General features: G+C 52.9%; 1 protein-coding gene across 4 annotated transcripts; it reads left to right on the top strand.

Moving 5' to 3' along the window:
* The first annotated feature begins 5234 nt into the window (after window positions 1-5234).
* Window positions 5235-18476, top strand: LOC108390694 (H-2 class I histocompatibility antigen, Q10 alpha chain-like). 4 transcript variants are annotated; one of them, XR_012125055.1, is made up of 8 exons: window positions 5237-5562; window positions 8568-8675; window positions 13167-13427; window positions 14432-14707; window positions 16324-16599; window positions 16713-16811; window positions 17318-18202; window positions 18293-18476. XR_012125055.1 is itself a non-coding variant. In XM_017649905.3 (7 exons), the coding sequence occupies exons 2-7, from the start codon at window positions 8627-8629 to the stop codon at window positions 17460-17462; spliced, it is 969 nt and encodes a 322-aa protein (XP_017505394.2). In that variant the 5' UTR covers window positions 5235-5562; window positions 8568-8626; the 3' UTR covers window positions 17463-18476. The 4 variants fall into 4 exon arrangements, 3 of the variants coding, with proteins under 3 accessions (XP_017505394.2, XP_017505393.2, XP_036857948.2); XM_017649905.3 differs by having other exon boundaries at window positions 5235-5562; window positions 16324-16462; window positions 17318-18476; XM_017649904.3 differs by having other exon boundaries at window positions 17318-18476.
* Window positions 18477-19754: the final 1278 nt, after the last annotated feature.

Raw genomic sequence — 19754 nt, forward strand, 5'->3', positions numbered from 1 at the left:
TGGCTGGAGCCATCTGTGTACCATGCATCTTCGGGTATAGGGGCTCTTCCCTCCCAATAGGGACTCTCTGCTACTAATGGTTCAACAGCAAGTTCTTCCTGCTTTTTACTAGTACATGTCACCAGGCCAAATAAGCATTGGAGTTCTTCACTCAAGGGGCTACCAGAGAGGGCACTATGCTGCTTTAGGTAAGCACCCCACTTGGCCAGTGTGGGTGTTTGTGCCACACCACTCCTTGACTTTTGGGTACAGTCTCGTACCCACCCCAAGATGGGATAGGGGTTATTACTTTTATTGGGGCCATTCCAGTGATGGGTTCTGTAGCGAGCTAGGTGTAATACACGGCAGCCAGTTTTTTTCCTATCAAAGTGTATCATACCTCTGCCCCTTTCCAGAGTTGTGATCAGAATCCAATAGGTTGACAAATTCATTCAAGCTGCTGCCAGAGACCCCAACCATAACCGTTTTCAGTCACATGAACATCCAGCTTACAGGGTCTTGATGGGTCTATCACGCTCAACGACTGCACGGCCTTGACTGCCCGTTTTGCTGTAGTAAAGGCAGATGCACATGTCTCATCCCAGCCCCACCTGATGCCCTTTCATACCAACCAGTATAAGGGCTTCGGACTTTGTGCCAAGTACAGGATAAACACTCTCCAGTAGCCTAGAAGACCCAGAAACTCCTGTAGCAATGCTACAGTTGTGGGGATAGGAAAGGCCTGGATTTTACCTATAACTGCTTCTGGTATAACTTTGATCTTACCTGACCAGACAACCCCCCCAAGAATTTGACAGACAAACCAGGTCCCTGAACCTTGATGCTGTTCACAGCCCATCCTTTCTCCTGTAGATGTTGCACCAGTCTAGGTGCTGCACCTTCTAGATCTGAAAGAGAATCGGATGTGAGCATGACATCATCAGTATAATGGTACAGCTGCACTGTTGGTGGTTTCTCCCATGTAGCCAAGTCCTGGGCTACAAGTCCATGACAGATGTTGGGGTTGTTGAGGTATCCCTGTGGAAGGATGGTGAACGTCCATCACCATCCTTCCCACATGAAGGCAAACTGTTCCTGACTTTCCTGCTCTATGTCAATGGAAAAGAAGGCATTAGCAAGATCTACCACATAATGGTATGTTCCTAGTTCATGGCTGAGGGTGTTCATCAAGCCTGCAATAGAGAGGACAGCAGCATGCATAGGGGGTATGACTTTATTCAGTTCTCTGTAATCCACAGTCATACGCCAGGAGCCATCTGGCTTTTTTACAGGCCACACTGGGGAATTGAAAGGACTATGGGTGGGCTTTATAATATCCACCTTTTCCAGCTCCTGGAGAGTTTCTCCAATCTCTTTATGCCCTCCAGGCAGTTTGTATTGTTTGGTATTAGTCACCCGCCGAGGCACAGGCAACTATGGGCGGGTGCCTAGCATGTCCCCTCAGAACTGCCTTCACCACATGTACTCTAAGTCTGAACTCGGCTGCAGTGGTCTGCAACCATAGACCCTGCAGGATATCAACCCCCAAAATATACTCAGGAATAGGAGATATATACACAATATACTCTTTTGGGGATAGACGCCCTATTCCCAAAGGGATTTGGGCTTTTTTCACTCTGATAGCCTTACCCCCGTATCCATCTATGATAGTGGGGGTCCCGGGGAACTGCTCAGGGTTACCATGAATCAGTGAACATTCAGCCCCAGTGTCCACCAGAGCCAGGACACGTTGTATGTTCACTGGGGACCAGTGGGTAGCTACTTCAACATGTGGCCTCCGGTCCCACCCCCCCCCCCCCCGGTCCCTCAGGCAGATACCTTGACCTTTCCCTCAGTCAAACCATGTTCCCCAATCACCTTCCTGTGTGGGCTTGAGTGAGGTTGGCTCGCTGTCCAGCAGGAAGTCTTGCAAACACACAGACTGGACTTGTGGCTCTGTCTCTGACCTCTGCCTCTTTGGCCTTAATGGCTGGAACTGATGCACTGGTTTCAGTTGTTGCCATAGTTCTAGTAAGATCCTATTTGACTTCCCAACTAATTTCCTTCCACCTGCTCCTGCCCGTATTAAGTCAACCCACATCTGGGTCCTCGTAACCTTCATGGGGCCCTTTAAATTCTTCTTGTGAGTAACAGATTTTATTTCTTTCTGGGTTCTCCTTGGTTAAGCCTCTCCTAAGTCTGCTACTGTATGTGTCACCTCGCTTATGGGCTGCTCTAAGCGAGGAGAAAGAATGGCCACTAGAGACCCAAAGAGGGATGTGGGAGCCATTTGAAGCACAGTATTTATCATCCCAATAGTGAAAATCTCTTCATCTGGACCATAATTCTCCGGACTATAGATGGCATTTCTTATGCCTAGCTCTCGTAACACCTGTTGGAGCTCAGCATACGTCTGCCATCTAACAGGAGAGGATGGTAGATCACCCTGATTGGGCCACACAGCACTAAGTGTATCCATAAGCCAATCGAGGTGGGAGTGACTCCCTGAGGTCTGATGTGCATTCTGTAATCACTGCCTCAAGGCAGGCTGCACTGTCAGGGAAGACAGCTTTCCCATCTCTGATCCCAGCAGAACAATTCTATCCACCCCTAAGTCCCACAGACGCAGGAGCCAAACTGATATTGACTCTGAGGGCTTCTGCCTAAACCGGGAGCCCAAATCCACCAGCTCAGCCTGAGTATAGGGGTCAGACCATAGAGTGCTCCACGACCTGGAGAGGGGGCTGCTCCTCCCCTTGGGGAACTTTCAGCTGCTGGGTCTTTATTTTCTTTACAACCACTGGGCGTGCTTTCAATACAGGAGGTGCCAGTGCCTCCAGCACCACCCCTTCATCCTTCCCCAACTCCTCCATTTCCGGGGCTCATGGCACCTTTCTCTCCCCTCCCCCGAGTGCCTCCTCTGCTACAACCTTTACCTTTTCTACCGTGCTTCGCAGCAATGCTACCTCAGTCTTCAGAAATTCTCTTACCTCCACCTCAATGCTTCACAGCTGATGTTCTCATGCTACCTCCGCCTGTGCTTCCCTCAGGAGTTCATCTCTTTCCTTGACGGCTTTTTCCTCCTTCAGAGAACCCGGCAGTGCCGCCATCTCATTCTGTAAGGAATTGTTTACCTATCCAATGGCAACTTGCTGTCAGCATTCTCATGCTGCCTCCTCTCACATCAGTACCATTTCCTTCTTCAGGGAATGTTTGCAGCTCACCCTCTCGTGCCGCTGTTTCTTGGGTCTTTTTCAGGAGCATATCCTTCTCTTCTGTAGACTTTTTTAATACTGTGAGAAGCAGCCAACCCACAGTCCCCGCTGCCTCATGGGCACTCTGTCTCTCAAAAGACCTACTTACTATACCAAGAGCACCTCTACTGCCTCAGGTATCACCTCCACTTGCCTCCAGTCCTGGTGTGGGTCCCAGTCCTCTAGGAGGCAGGCCACCTTGGACCACATACCCATTGGTGGAAATCCACTGTCTCCTCATTCACAGGGGCAGCCCGCTGAAGCACCCCTCCCATGAGGGCAGCTTGTCTTTGTCCTTGGAATGAACCCTGCCAACTTTTGCCAATTGTCTTGCCAATGGGTTTCAGCCCCGGGCAAGTTTGCTATGGATTCAATGTGACCAAAGAAATTGACAGCAAAACTTTCTTTCAGGTGAAAGGGTTTATTACCCGGCTTGTTCTCCTGGCAGTAGGCTGAGCACTAGTGCCTCTGCCTCCTCCCAGAGCACTGGGCCGAGCTCTCTATACAGTGGAAAAATAGCTTATTGCCTAAAGGTGTGGAAGTGGTAGCCTAGCAACAGGCTAGTAACATCATCAGGTGGTTTAAGTTCAGTGAGGATCCTGGCCATAGGAACCCCAACTTCCCCACACTGGTGTAGAGCATGTACTGCCACTGGCTGAATGGATGGGTGCATCTGGCTACTTGTACAATTCAGTGACCCTCTAAAGCCTTGGGGTTGGCATCCAGATTCCTTAGCTCTGCACTCAAGGCCCTCTGTAGTTATACTTCAACAGTCTGCCCAGCTGTGTGGCTCCTTTTCCCCCACCAGCACCCTTTGCTCCCCACACACCTCTCTGCCTACCTTGAGCTACACCTACACTTACCTGCCCAAAATGGCTTTTCATCCTGCACCTTCATCTTACTTACTCTCTTTGTCAACACAGGTCAGCTGTCACCACCTCTGACAGGCTCTCACCTGCCTGGCCCTCTTCCTGCCAAACGTCACCTGTGCTGGGTGTGGGTGTGTGTCAGAGCCCTGTAAGAAAAATGCTCCCTATTCAAAGGTTGTAACATCCTTTCCCATCCTTAAGGGAAAACCAAAAATAATTTCATCTACATACCAATTAAAATTTTAAATTAATACAAATGCCTTAACTGTAACAAAAAGTATTAAAAATTAAATAATAATGTATACTTCAATATGCAAATATTAGAGTGGTGTGGGGAAAATGGAAGTTCCTGTGGCCAGGATCCTCACCTGACCCTAAACTACTTAATGATGTAACTGGCCTGCTACTAGGGTACCGCTTCCACACCCACAGGCAATGGGCTGTTATTGACTGAATCACTGTATAAAGAGCTCTGCCCAGTGCTCTGGGCAGAGGCAGAGGTAGAGACAGAGGAGGATTAGGGGCCTGCAGACTGCCAGTTGCAGACATTCTAGTGCTGGACCTACTGCCTGGAGAATAAGGCGGGGGTATAAACCCTTTCACCTCAAGAATTTTCATTGTCATTCCTCTATCTCACCAAATCCATAGTGAACTTGCCCGGAGCTGAAACCCTCAGGCAAGACAGTCCCCCAAGGAAACCACAAGTGTTTTAGAATCACAGGACAGTTGTCAAAGACCTTTGCCTGACTCTTCAAAGGACAGTAATGCTAGCTCCACTGCCGTGTCTCGCTTCGAGAGCCAGTGACGCAATTTAGCGATATTTCACAATTACCAACATTCTTGGTTTTCTTTTTTGTCTTGGTTTTCTAGTGCGGAGGCCCAGCATGGGGGACCATCGAGGAGCTGCGAGAGGGAGCCAGGGGCGCTGCGGAACCCGGGCGGGGCGCCGCTGGAAAGCCTAGACGGGGCAGAGGGCCACCTGGCGAGACCCTAGCGACGGCCGGGGTGGGACTCGGGGTGGGACGGGGGAGGGGCGGGGCCGGAGAGAGGGGTTGGGCGGAGCTGGAGCTCCTAGGGGCGGGGCCTAATGTGGGCCTGAGGCGGGGCCTGAGCCGGGGTGGGCGGGGCGAAGAGCCAGGGTGGGACGGAGTTGGAGCGGGAGTCAGCCGGGGCCGGAGTCTCAGTCGGAGCTAAAGTCCTAGTAAAAACGGGGCGGGCTGGGGCCGCTGCCGGCGGACTTTCCGAAAGCTTCTCCCTCGCGCCCCGGGGCCCGTGAAGGCGTCGGCTCCAGGCGGCGGGCCCCACCTCTGCAGACAGGCTCCGCGGAGGTCGGCGCCCGGGGCAGAGCGCAAGGCTGGCGGCCAGGAGTTGGAGGAGCCCCAGGAGCGCGCGCGCCGGGCCGCTGCCGGCCCTGGTGCTGCTCCTGTTCGTGCTGGGGCTGGTGCCGGAACGTGCGGCAGGTGATGAGGCGGAGGGGCGCCGGGGACCAGGGCAGGACAGTCGTCCCCCGACCGGAGCGGAGCGCGGCTGAGGGAGCCTGGGGACAGAGCGGGCCTGGGGACGGGGATGGGGACGGGGAGTCGGGGGCTGACTCGGGACTGCTGGGGCGCCGAGCCGCGGGTGCGGCAGGCCCTTGTCTGTCGCCTACCGCTGCGGATCGGGGCGGCGGGGTCCGGCGGCGCCCCCTGCGCGGCCTAGCCGACGCCGCAGCTTCCGGGAGTTCCCCGTGCGCGCCTTCGGAGCACGCCGCTCGCGCTCGGCTCCCGGGCCTGGGTTCTCCGGAAGGCCCCGGGGGTGGGGGTGGGGGTCTTTTGCGGGCAGTAACCAGGTGGCCGACACGCCCCCTGCCAGCTATCGCTCCCCGCGGGGCGTCTCACTGGGTCCGTGAGAGCCGCTCTCCGGTTGACAGTGCGGCCCCTGGAGGAGCTAGAGGATGAAGAGGGGAAAGGGGATTTCTCTGACCCGGCTCGGAATTTCCATTCCGTCCCGGTTTCAGTTTTGCGAGCAGAGCTGGCCGGGCCATATCCTGGGTTCCCACGGCTCGCTTAGGTCACCGCCCAGTCCGGCCAGGTGCACCCAAGCGGGGACTTTTATTAGCACAGGCGAGGAGGTGTCCGCCATCGCTCTGGTAGTAAGAGCTGGTGTGCTTTCTGCCAAGCTCTATTCTAAGCGCTTCACAAGCAAAGACGCCATTTCGTCTCTCGGGACACAGCCTCAGTTTACAATTAACGGATTTACAGAGTAGGCGCTAGGTGGCAGGATAGAATAGTTCTTCACCTTTTTTGTGCCTTGGACCCCCTCTAAGAGTGTTGTGTGTTTTTTTTTGAGAGGGCATCTCTCATATTTATTGATCAAATGGTTGTTAACAACAATAAAATTCTGTATAGGGGACTCAATGCACAATCATTAATCAACCCCAAGCCTAATTCTCAACAGTCTCCAATCTTCTGAAGCATAATGAACAAGTTCTTACATGGTAAACAAATTCTTACATAGTGAGTAAGTTCTTACATGGTGAACAGTGCAAGGGCAGTCATCACAGAAACTTTCGGTTTTGATCACGCATTATGAACTATAAACAATCAGGTCAAATATTATTCGTTTGATTTTTATACTTGATTTATATGTGAATCCCACATTTCTCCCTTATTATTAATAAAATGCTGAAGTGGTAGGTAGATGCAAGATAAACATAGAAAACATAGTTTAGTGCTGTAAGAGGGCAAATGTAGATGATCAGGTGTGTGCCTATAGACTAAGTATTAATCCAAGCTAGAAAAGGGCAACAAAACATCCATGGATGCAGAAGATTGCTCTCAAAACAGGGGGGGTGAGGTTCTAAGCCTCACCTCTGTTGATGCCCAATTTCTCACCTGATGGCTCCCCTGCAACTGTGCCTGTCTTAGGTTGTTCCTCCCTTGAGGAATCTTACCCGTCTCTAAGAGTGTTTTTAATGCGTAAAATGAAATAAATGCATAGGATTACAGAGAAACCCAATTGTGTTTCTACAAAGCCATTAAAGTTTTGAACTAGAATTATGTATATGTGATCTGTAATGTATGTGCTCCTAAGCTAACACATTAAATAATGCATTAAATAGCAACAGTTCCCTGAATTTGGAAGGAGGGTGAAGCACATTTCCAGGTGTCTGCAGCAATTGTCATGTGATTCGAATAGAACTGTGGCCTTCTATGGGGTATCAAGGTACAGGTCCTGCTAAACCTGATGAGCCTTGTTACAAACTCCATTCATAATGGGAGAAAGGCTTAATTTCCCCTGGAGGTAAGTGAAAATAAATGTTATTTTTCCCTCCAAGTTGAGGCTCCTGAGCTCAACAAGCTGCCCGTGCAGGAGGATTCAGCCATCAGCTGCCCAAGGGAAACACTTGATAGAGAATTATCCTGGATGTCTGCACAGATCAGGGTAGAGTTTGGCCAACATCCCTAGACCTGGAACCTGGGGGGACTGGGCCAGTGTCTCTGGGCCAGAGCTGTGTAACCAGTCTTGGTTTTCAGGTTCACACAGCTGCTGGGGATCCTTCTCATAGCCCCTCTCTGGTGCAGTAGGAGCACACAGATGATCCCAGTTCTGCATGGCAGGGATGCTCATGGGTGTGTGCACACAGGCTCTGTAGCCTTTTGGGTGTGAGGGGTGTCAGGGCTGGCCCAGGGTGATGGGACCCTGAGCCAAGGAAGAGGGTAGGAGTGGTAGGATAACCCCAGGTGTGTGCCAGATTGTAGGGAGATGGCCTGTGATGGGGAAGTAGCCAGGGGCTCCTGGCAGGACCCTCACAGTGCTCCTGGGTGCCAGTTTCCCTTCAGGAGGTAGGGAGGGAGGAAGTGGCCTCCATGGGGCAGATTTGAGTGCTGCAGGAGGGCGTGCTGAGCCTCAGGGTGCCCTGTGATGGACGATTCATTTATTATCCCCACAGTAAAGAGCTGGGGCTTTAAGAAGCTAACCAGCTACCCAGGATTGCACAGTTCCATGGCTGGTTAGGATTTGGACCCAGCTGGCAGCATGTGAGCATCACTGGGGAGGTTTCGATGCTGCCAGGGTGCAGGCTAAACCCACGAAATGCCTGTCAACAGCAGGGTTGTCAAAGCCCCAGGCAGTGCTGGGGCAGCCAGGTGGAGACCTTCAGGCAGAGGGGGAGGCAGCCCAGCCCAGCTTCCCTCCTCTCTAGGTGGTTAGTCAGGGCCTACCTCACAGGAATGCGGCGAAACACCATGGAAAGCCCAGAACCATGCCTAGCACCGAGGCCCAGAACTCAGGCCAACTGGATTTTTGCCTGTGTGCCAGAGAAGGTTCCAGTCTCCTGAAAAAGTCCCCCGTGTCTCTCTCCCCATTGTGCCTCTCATCACTCTATACTGTTATCATTCATGCCATCCCTCCCAGCAGACACAAGGATGTGTAGGGTACTCATGCCTTGAGATTCATACTTCCTTTCTCCATTTCCCCCTTGCAGAGAGTCCCTGGGCACTGCCTTTAGTGGCCGATGGCCCCGTTCCGTTAGCAAAGGTGTTGATGGCAGAACTAGCCAAAGTGCAACTGGAAGACAAGCCATGGCCAAGAGGTAAGGCCTTGCCCACCTGTGGAAGGAGGGACAGGTTGGAGGGGGCCAGGAGCCCCCAGCCTGCAGGAGGGCATGTCACAGTCTGGGAACCTGGTGGACTGTCCTGGGGTTGGGGAACTGCCAGGGTAGGAGACACAGAGGCCAGAGCCTCTGGAGGTGCCCCAGGGCCTGAGGCCTGGCTAGGACTCTCCCAACTCCAGTTCTTTCTTTCCCATGCCTGCCTCTCCTTCAGGATAGGAAAGGTATGAGGCTAAGATGATGTCTGCAGAGACCTTCCTGCAAGCCTGCACTTCTCCGTTATGTTCATTAGTTCCGTGAATGCTCCAGCGCCATGGAGCAAGTCAATTAATTGCCCCCACTTACAGATAGGAAAACCGAGGCTGCGAGCTGTGCAGGAACTTCCTCAAAGCAACACAGAGTGGCAGTGCCAACTTGGGCTCTGCGGAGGTGGGGACGATGCAAGCCAAGTCTCCAGGGCAGGCCCTGCACCTCCCTCCCCCATCACAGTCAGAGGAAGAGGGAGGATCTGCTTAAGGGGGTCAGAACTGTCCCCTACTGGGGACTGGCCACATGGCCCAGTGACCAGGAAGCGGCAGTGGAGGGGCGATGATACAGACTGACCCTGAGGCAGCCATGGGCATGTGCTACCTTCTTAGGCCATGTCACAGCAGAGATTAACCTGGAAACCCCCGTGTGGCCCCCACGTCCTCTGCTGTGGTTCCACAGTAGCTGGCATTTACCCAGCCAGCCAGGGGTGTCACCTCCAAAGACAGAGGTTGCCTGATGATTGCCCTCTCAGCTTCTTTTGCCCCCTCTGGGCAGGAGCCCAAGGCACTAATGATCCCTCCTGGGTCCAGTGAGTAACTGGATGTCCAGGCCAAGCTCAGACTGTCTTCCTCCGGCAGAAGAGGCGTATGGGCAGCTTGTGAGCCCACAGAGAGCAGACAGCAGAGGATTTTTAGGGAAGAAGGGATGGTAGGCCCCTCACTGGGTACGTGGAAGGCAGTGCCTGGAAGTGAGCTGAATGAGGGGCCCACAGTCATGTACTTGTCTCCCAAATAGGTGCCTGACCCCCAAGATGGGCACGGGGTGCCATAGCGTGGGCTGTGGGAGAGGCAGCCCAGAGTGTAGCAGGAAGGACTGGGCCAGAGGCTGCATCCAGGCCATTCCGGACACTGTCTGGAAGAAGATTTGGGATCAACCCCTTCTTTCACTGCTACTGCCTCCTGCTGCCAAATCCCAGCACTGTTTTATTTTTTCCCTTGCATAATTGCGGCGGCCTACAAACACCCAGAGCACGCTCCTGCCTCAGGACCTTTGCACTGGCTCTCCCCGCTGCAGACCTAGAATGTGCTCTCCCAGATCTCTACATGGCTGGCTCCTTCAGGGTTTTACTCCTTTTGGGAGAGGCCTTCCCTGCCTGTTGTAACCATAATTTTAAACCTCTCCCCTAACATTTTGCATATTTCTGCTTTATTTTTCACCCTCAGCACTCATCACTGTCCATCCTGTCGTCCTGTGTTGTTTATCTTGCTTATCCTACATTCCTTTAAGCTTTCTGAGAGCAGGCAAGAGGTGGGGGTATATTATTCTGCCTATCCCAGCATCCCCAGGGCCTCAGAGAGGGTCAGACAGTTGGTGCTCAGAAAGTACTGGCCGAGTAGAGCAGCAGGGAGGGCCCCAGGGGCCATGTCATCTAGGCTGCTGGGTAGGTAGGGCTGAGCTAGCTTAACCGGTAACCAGGATGGTGTCTAGGGAGGGCAGAGAGTGGGGAGCTACCAATGCAGAGGGGCCTGCTCGCCTGTGCCCAGCCGCACAGTGTCCACAGGAGCTTGTTCACTGAAGGGCGGGTGTGGCCAGGGCCTCCTGGAGAGCCTGGGTATGCTGTCTGGCCCTGTTTTTCGCTGCTGGTATGAGGTTGGCAGGTGACTTTGCCTCTCCATGGCTCATTTTTCCATCCATCTGAGGTACCACAGGACCTGCCTGATGAAGTTGCTATGAGGGTCAGCCTAGCCAGAATTTTGTAAAGTGCTCCACATATGGCCCAGCACCTAAGTGCTTTGGAATTCTTTTGTAAATTTTAAAAGGAGCATATTGATAGACTTCCCCTCACTTTTAACCCAAGATAACTGGCCATTAAAGCAGCTGACATTAACAAACACTAACATTACACACTAAGCAGTTAGCATGCCAGCCCTAACCCAACAACCGGTGGTGTGTTGCTTGGCTTCCCACCATGCCCGGCCTTGGGATCGCTTGGTCTTCAGCACCTTCTCACACCTGGGGACGAGCATGTCAGTACCTTTGGGGGCTCTCTGGTGGTGGGAGCACCGGGGTCCCTGGGACCCTGCTCTGCATCTCAGGCCTCGGTCCCAGCAGTGGCTCAGAGACTCTGGCTGCAGTTTTCAGGGGACGTCCTTCTTCCCAGACTGTGCAGCCACCTCCCTCCCAGTTTCAGGGCAGCAAGAGCCATGACCTTCAGCGCTTACGGGTTTGAACTGGCCACCAATCTCACAGGACACAACAGGCTTTAGTCTAATACCACATGTATTCGTTTCCGATAGCTGCTGTAACAGATGACCACAACTGGGTGGCTTAAGACAACACACATTTATTTTCTTACTTCTGGAGGTCAGAAGTCCCACATGGGATTCACTGGGCTGAAACCAGGGTGTCAGGCAGAGCTACCGCAGATCACAGCCAAGGAGCAATAGGTCACCATGATGCAGAGAAGCCTCAGCCTCTGTTCCCCCAAGGCTCTGTGCCTGTTCACAGCACCCAGCCCAGGCATGCCCCCACTGACTTTCAGTGGGTGGTTTGCAAGGAAACGGCACCCTGAGAGAGGTTCCAGTCATTCCCAGAGGCTCACCACAGCCCAGCCCTGGTGGCAACCCTGTGCACAAACACTTTCAGTGCTGACCCTTCTCACCTCCTAGAAGGAGATTCCTCCAACCTTGTGCCAAGAGTTCATCTTTCCTGAGCTTAGATAAAGGCAGCAGGCTCTGGGGAGAGAATGCAGCCTCCCCACCTTCTAGTGCAGGACTCAGCCTCATCTGTAAAGCAGGGCCAGTCACACTGACTCCTGGGGTTTATCCTCAGGATCAACTAAGATGGTAAATGAAAAGAAGCCAGACCAGGGCAGGCTGTGATCATCACTGCTATTCATGCTCTCGTTTTTTGTCCAATTCAACAAACACAGGAAGTGAGTGCCCACTGTGCACCAGGTGTGGTGTTCCCCCAAAGGCCTGTAGAAACGTCGGTGACACAGATGTGTGGCCTGCCCTCATGGAGCCCACAGCTCCACAGGGAGCACAGAGGCCCCTCTGACAGATGTCAGGGTGGAATGAGGAGGGCTTCCTGGAGGAAGGGACACCTGAGTTACAACCGGAGGGATGAGGAGACATTGGCCAACACAAGAGAGGAGAGGGGAGTGCTGGGGCAGAGGGCCTGGGCAGAGTTTGGTGTGGCTGCAGTGTAGGTAAACAGTTGTGAAGGTGTTTGAGCCCCTCCTTTCACATTTCAGTGTTCAGACATCGAGCACCTACTGTGTGCTAGATGCTGTTCTTGGCCCTGGGGAAACAAGAACAATCCATACAGGAATCCCAATCCCTGTGAGCTGAGATTGCAGGGGAGAGACACACTGAACAAGATAGACAAGTGAAGTGCATATTCTTTATGAACTGGTTGTGCTCTGGAGAAAACACAATGACAGGAGTACTAGGAAGGTAAATATTTCATGGGACAGGCAAGAAAGGCATCACTGATAAAGTGGCATTTGAGCAAAACCTTTTTAAAAAATTAAGGGAGTGATCCATGGAGATTCCTGAAGTGGGCTGAGTTTTTAAAGATACGTTTGTTTTAATAACTTGAGTCAGAACTGGCTGCAGAGTAGATTTCACTTCCAGCACCATGTTGAATGGGTGAGCTGGTGCTTCTGGAGACAGTAGAGAACAACTATGAGGCTGCTTTTGCACTTAAAGAGAAGAGATCAACTAGCAACATCTGCTGTGGGAGCGGGAGGAGCAGGTAATGGAGTTGGGATGCCACCCGCTTGTCAGCAATGACTCAGGCTGAAAGTGATGGACCACCTTTATCCAGCATCTCTGGGGAATGAATGATTCCATGTAAGTTAAGCTTCCAAACCTACTTTTTAAAAATTACACTTTTTAATTGTAAGATGGGACACCAGAGAATCACATTGAACTCCAGACATGAGTGCAAAGCCTGAGTAAGTGGGCCCTGAGAGAGGAACTAGGAAACCTCTGGGCATAAAGTCCACAAACCTTCACGCATGAATTTGGCCTCAGTGTCTGATTATCTTTCTAACCTGTTGGGATGCCCTTGCTTTTATGACTGTAATTCCCAGCTCCTGCACTCCCTGAGAGCCGGCACTCCTGACAGGTTTCTCCTGCCCCACCCACCATGTCACACCATCCCTGGCGCAGACCCTGGCAGTGCCAGTAAGCCCAGGGCCACTTTGTGTTTCCACAGGGACTCACTCCCTCCGCTACCACTACCTGGCCCTGTCAGCGCCAGGCCCGGACCTACCCCAGTTTCTGGCTGTAGGCTATGTGGACGACCATCCCTTCATCCAGTATGACAGTCATGCGGACAGGGCTGAGCCCCAGGTCCCATGGATGGCGCCCCTGGATGCCCAGTACTGGGAGACAGAGACCCAGAAGCAGAGGGTCTGGGCGAAGGTGCAGCAGGTGGAGACATGGATGGTGATGGGCTACCACAACCACAGCAGCGGTGCGTTGGGCGGGCCCCCGGGCCCCGCTCCCTGCCCACCTGCATGTTCATGCTCCAGGCAGCTGTGCCTGCCAGGGGACAGGCTGCCTCCTGAAGCCTCTCAGAGGGTGCAGGGTGTGCTCCTGACGCGTGGCTCTAACCCCACAGCCAGGCAGAGCGCACTTCTCCTAATCCTGGCCTCTCCCTCTGCCACCAGGTGCAAACTGGCAAAGCTTGTCCTTCCTCACCTCCCACCCTCCCCAAACGCCTCATATCACACCAACCCCCAGGCTCCGACACCATCCTGCCTCATAGGGGAGGGAGGCCAGATGAACTTGAACTAGGTGGATAGCTAAGGGTGGAAGAGAGCCCAGGCGAGGACCCTGCTCTGCCCAGCATCAGCAAGGACTGGGGGCATTTCTCAGCCTTAATATCCTGGTCTCAGCAGTGGTGAGCTCACACCCACTGTCAGGGTGGCTGCCAGCCTGGATGAGGCACCTGTGGGGCACAGCTTGCCCACACAGCACCCATCCCCCACGTGTCTGGACACCCAAGTGACTGGAAGTCTCAGGTCCCAGAGGCCTTGGAAGGAGTAGGTGCAAAGGCCCAAGACTGGGAAGAGCTGTGCAGCAGCCCAGGGCCCCTGGGATGACCACCACCAGCCCCCAGTGGCCCCTGTAACCATCAGGCTCACCAGAGTTCACATTTTAACATCACTGAAATTGGGGCATGACTTAGTTCTACCTCTGAGGACATGTTACACCTGTAAGTAGCCATTTTCCCTTCAAGTAATGATGTGCCTAATGAATTCAGGCCCTCTTCCCACATAAGAGACTCAGCAGGCTTCTCATGAAAATTACCTGGGGATCATTTCTTTAAATGCTAGCACCCTGCCCCCCCACCCCAGTTGGCAGGCTGGAGTTCCAAGACAGCCAGTGTTTCAGTTTGAGTCCAAAGCCCCTGTGGTTGGTGGGCTACCCGTCACGACCCCAGGCATCTCAGGCAGCCTTCTTGCCCACCTGCAGGCATGCACAGCACACAGCGCATGTTCGGCTGTGAGGTCCAGGAGGACGGCCACTCCAGTGCCTTCTGGCAGTTTGGCTTTGATGGGCAGGACCACCTGTCTCTGGACCTGGAGACACTGAGCTGGGTGTCAGCCAAGCATGTGGCCATAGGGACCAAGCGCTGGTGGGAGGCCGAGCGCTGCTATGCAGAATACGACAAGGCTTACCTGGAAAGCATCTGCCTCAGCTCCCTGCACAGGTACCTGGAGCTGGGAGGCCAGAGCTTCACTCGGAGAGGTAAGGCCCCTTGGCAAGTGGTTCCAGGCTCCCGTTCACAAGAGCCATCCCGCTTCACAGAGAGGCCCTGGGGAGTGAGGGGATGGCTCTGCTCTCCTGGCCCAGAAAGCCAGCCAGCCAGTAACAGGTTCCTCATGCAGAGCAGGACAGAGCCCAGACCACGGGCCCTTGCTTCAGGGGGGTTGGGGAGTCTCCCTACACAGTGGTCTTGGGGAGTAAACCCCTTAACTATGGGCCTTCCTTATCTACAGGTGGTCATAAAGTACTTTTAAAAACTCCTTGGGAAACAGACCCCAGGCTGGTCCCTGGGCCACTGAGGACTGTCAGGGAGGTTGATGCCCTTCTCCCCACTCCTCCCACACACGCCCTCCATCCTGACACTGGCCAGCAGGGCTGGAACAAACATTAGGGAAGGTGGGTGCTGGGCGGCTGAGACAGGGCCTCGCCATGTGTGTCTGGTGTGAGTGGTGCATGGTGCCTTGGCTGAGGTGATGGGGAGGTCACCCCCCAGAGGAGGCCAGGACAAATACCATGAAGGGGAGCAGCACGCACGCAGTCAGAGCCCAGGCTGGAACCCACCCTCCGGATCCGTGTCCCAGCCCCAGGACTTCCGGGGGCGGTGATCCTCAGTTTCTTCCTCAGTATAGTAACCGCCCCTCCCTCCTCAAAGCACCTAAGCCTGTCCTAGATTATTGGGTGTTGAGCTCTCACCCGGCACTAGGGGGCCTTCTGCACCCTTCACCTGCTGACTAGGCATGGTTCTCCACAGAAACCAACCAACAGCATGTAGAGGAAGAGAAGTAGAGAGGAACTGGCTCACAGACAGGAGGCTGGGATCTCCCCAGATCTGCAGTTGGCAGGCTGGAGTTCCAAGACAGCCAGTGTTTCAGTTTGAGTCCAAAGGCAGGAAAAGATGCCCCAGCTCCAAGCAGGCAGGCAGGAGTCCCCTTTCACTCAGCCGTTTTGTCCTGTTCAGACGTGCAATGGTTCAGATGTGACTCTCACCCAGAAACACAATTGCACAAACACCCAGAACACGGTTTGACCAATGCCTGGACACTGCGTGGCCCAGTGAGGCTGACACTTAAAACGAACCCTCAAATCCAAATCATTATGCCATTTGGAACAACACTTGAAAGAAAGTAATGATAGACCCCCATTAGGCACTAAGAGATGGGGGCTGTGCACAGGTGGCAGGCTGGGTGTCCAACCCAGGCTGTCCAGCTCTAGAGCCAGGCTTGCAACCACCCTCATTCCATGGTGAGGGAAGGGCCATGGGTCTTGCTTTCATTTAACAACCTCTTGTTAGGTACCTACTGTGTGCAAGAAGTCACAGTGAAATATGGAACATCTCAGTGGTGAGAAGCAGGTTGTCAGTACAGGACCCTCCTTGGAGTTTGGGGGCAGGAAATCACATCTCTGCCATGGGAACCCCCAGGAGCAGCCCCTTTGGGACAGTTGCCAGTGGATCATCCCTGCCTCCAACACTGGTCAAGTGCCTCCCCTGGAGAGACCCTGTCTCACACCCTGAAGATATCGGAGGAGCCCAGGGTCAAGCGTGAGGGATGGCGGAGAGCAGCTGCTCACCAGCTTCGCTCCCCCATGTCTCCCTGCAGAGCCACCCAGAGTGCACGTGACAGGCCGCACAGCCCAGGCTGGGGGCACCATGCTGAAGTGCTGGGCCCTGGGCTTCTACCCACAGGACATCTCATTGAGCTGGTGGCTGGGTGAGGAGGAGCTAGCTCTCGAAACCGAGTACGTGGAGACACGGCCCAGCGGGGATGGCACCTACCAGACGTGGGCAGCCGTATGGGTGCCAGCTGGGAAGGAGGCCTTGTATGCCTGCCATGTGCAGCACTCCAGCCTGGACCATGTGCTCACTGTGGCCTTGGGTGAGGAGCTGGGCTTGGCTGGAAGGAGGGGAGGTAGGGCAAGCCAGGTCCCAAGGCATCCAGAGATAGTCCCCTGGCTGGGGGTGGTACCCCCTTTTCTCTGCCTTCCTTAGAACTACCCTCTCACCAGTGGATGACCTCCATCACCATTGTTATCACCATTCTCTTGCTGGTGGCTGGAATTGTGTTCCTGGTCAGGAGGTGCCGTCAAGGTAGGTAGGGAAAAAGAAAAGTGATTGGGAGGCCGTGTGGCTGGCCTGTCCCTATGGGGGAGAGGGTTGTGCTCCCACCCCTTCAGCAAAACTGTTTCCTCTGGGGGAGAGGCAGCCACAGCCGAAGCTATGCCCCCTGTCACCAACCTGTGGGAAAGCCCAAGCACCCTCACCCCATAGCACACACTGCCTGAGGACCCTGCAGACCCCACAGTGAGGGCAGACCACTGGGCCTGACCGTGGAAAGGCCCCAGAGGAGGAGAGCAGAGGGCGGGGAAGGTGGGGACCCCACTGCCAGGAAGAAGGAATCTCAAGAGCAAACGCCAGGTGACTGTGGGATAGGTGGGGTGGAGAAAGGAAGCCCCAGGCGCTCCCCAGCATGGCTGAGATGCCTGAGAACCAAAGACAGAAGCCAGGGGACCCTGCCCCCTTCCACGCCTGGAACCAGGCCCCAGGAAGCCGCCACCCGGAAGCAATTGGATCACCTCTGTCTCTCCTCCCTGCAGGTGGAACAGGCCCTCGCTGTTACCAAAGCCCAGATGGAGCAAGGGCTGCTCAACAACTCTGCTGACAAGTCCACCAGCTCAGCTCAGCAAGGTGTTCTGGAGCCTGGAGGTCCCCTGCACTGGCTGGCTGACAGGTGTGATCTGACTGTGAAGGGCCCACCCTGCCCCCAAAACAGCCCTTAGCCCCACCAACCTCATTGCAGCCAGTCTGTGCTGCCAAGATGGCTTTGCATTTTCCTGAAATCCTCTGAAAATGCTTAATTGCTTCCAGTCTGGAGTGCAGGATGGAGGGCAGTAAAAACACCTCATGTCGGTTCACAAATGACAATTTGCAGAATGACTTCCCATTAAGCATTAAGTCCTGCTTAAGAGCATTAAGCCTGTCGCACTGTACTTTGTAGGCAGTGTTCCTCTCCTCTCTACTTCCTCAGCACAGAAGCCAAGGCTCTGGGCAGCTAAGGAAGAGCCAGAAAATCAGCTTAGGGACCTATGAGGGTGGCATCCTGCATCCTTCTGCAGCACAGGGAAGAAATGGCCAGAAGTCTGTCTGCCTCTCCATATGTGTGTACATATGCTCCCGTTTGTAAAATAGATCAGACTCAGGGGGAAGGGAAATGTGTGGGTGTCTGTACGTCCGGGGAGAGAAAATCCCGGAGCAAAATACCTCTAAAACCAAAATTAGTCAAAGGAGAGAAAGTTTAAAATCCGTTTTTTGCATACAAACTGCAGTCCAGGGCCATTTCTCTCTCCTACTCCAGGAAAAGCAAAACCAGAACTCCCCCTAACCTCTCAGGTTCAGACATGCCCTCTGTTGCCCAGGTAATTACCCATTGACTTGGAGATGAACTCTCCACCCCTGAGGATATGCAAATGCACTAAAGCCAGGTGAGATATTCTAGAAATGTTACAATTTTACCCACAGGCCACCCCTCCAGAAATCTCGCCTTACAATCTACTGGTCCCCTTCTTCCGCAGTGGTCACTGAGCAAGAAAGCTGGAGCATTGTGACCAGACTAATGACATACAATAGCAACAGCAATAAAATTATGACAATCCTCAAGCCAGAGGATTCAGCCTATGCAGATTAAGTGGATGTGCTTTATAGCACAATCTCTCGCTAAGCACAAAGTATGTTTAATACACTATTATTATCACTCGCTACACTTGTTTACTCATTCCTAACAACCATGCTAGATTACTCACAAAACTTTTACTGAATATTAGACAAAGTTGAGCCTCTTTAAGCATTTTTTCTTGACAACAGCAATTAAAATCATGATAATCCTCAAGACAGAGGATTCAGCTGGGTTCAAAGTCCCATGCAGATAAGTATTTATTGACTGATAAAATGGGATTACAGAAGCAGAGAGATGGGGACCCTAGCCCTCTATAGAAGGTCTAAAAGGGCTTCCTGCAGTGATGGAACTGTCCTAAATTTGTGCTAACACAGTAGGTACCACTACATGATTTTTGCTCTCTTGAAGTGTGGCTAGGGCAACTCAGGAACTGAATTTTAAATTGTATTTTAATTAATTTTAGTCATACCCAACTAGTGGCTACCAAATCATACTGAACCTTTCAGTTCCATACAAAGAAGGCACGTTGAATTCTGGTTCTTCCTAGGACCCTCAGGAGTAGCATAGCAAGTCCAAATGAAAGATGAAGAAATAAGACAAGTTTCTTTACCCAATCAGGAGAGGTGAGCTCACAGTTAATATTTTTAGGCATAAAAGGAGGAAATATTTAAAAGAAGGATTTCTTGTATTTTTTTCCATCTGACCAAAATGGCCTTGTGAAGGGAGAACACTAATGGAAAGTAGCTAAAAAAAAACTTTATTACTCCTTCCCAAAAACAGCTGGGGCTGGGGCCTCAAAAGAGTCTATAAGTACAAACAAGGCTTTATTTGGTGACTGACTTTGGAAATGGGGTGTAAGGCAAAATCTAGTATTAAGGCAAATCAAGTGGGTTTTTCCCTTTCTCCTTTCACACTAAATCCTGTCAGTGGTGAAAATGTCTGGGAATTCTGAAAGGGAAAACAGTTTGTGCTGGCAGTGTTAATAAGAGAAGAGGAAATGAGAGGTTCTAGGAATAAAAGGGCTGAGAAGGAGAGAGAGAACAATGATGGTAAATTTAACTTTAATGATAGTCTCTGTCCATAAACCAGAGTCTTCAGAGGTACGGTATGAGGATCGCAGGCTTGGGGGCCAGCACATCTCTGTGTGAGATGTGAAGATGGGACACGCCTCCTGTTATCAGGAGACCTGCAGAGACAGAAGGAAAGGGCCTTCAAGTTGCTACTTTCTCACCCTCTCCCACTCCCAAAGAACGGGAAAAACGGGTGCATCAGGGATCTGAATTAAAAGTAGCCTCGAGGACACTTCTGTGTAGCTATCCCAGCTACTGAGCGTCATGCCCAGGCCTTCCTAACTCCCCCAC

Source organism: Manis javanica, chromosome 14, assembly GCF_040802235.1.
Source record: "Manis javanica isolate MJ-LG chromosome 14, MJ_LKY, whole genome shotgun sequence".
In the NCBI taxonomy this organism is placed as follows: Eukaryota; Metazoa; Chordata; class Mammalia; order Pholidota; family Manidae; genus Manis; species Manis javanica.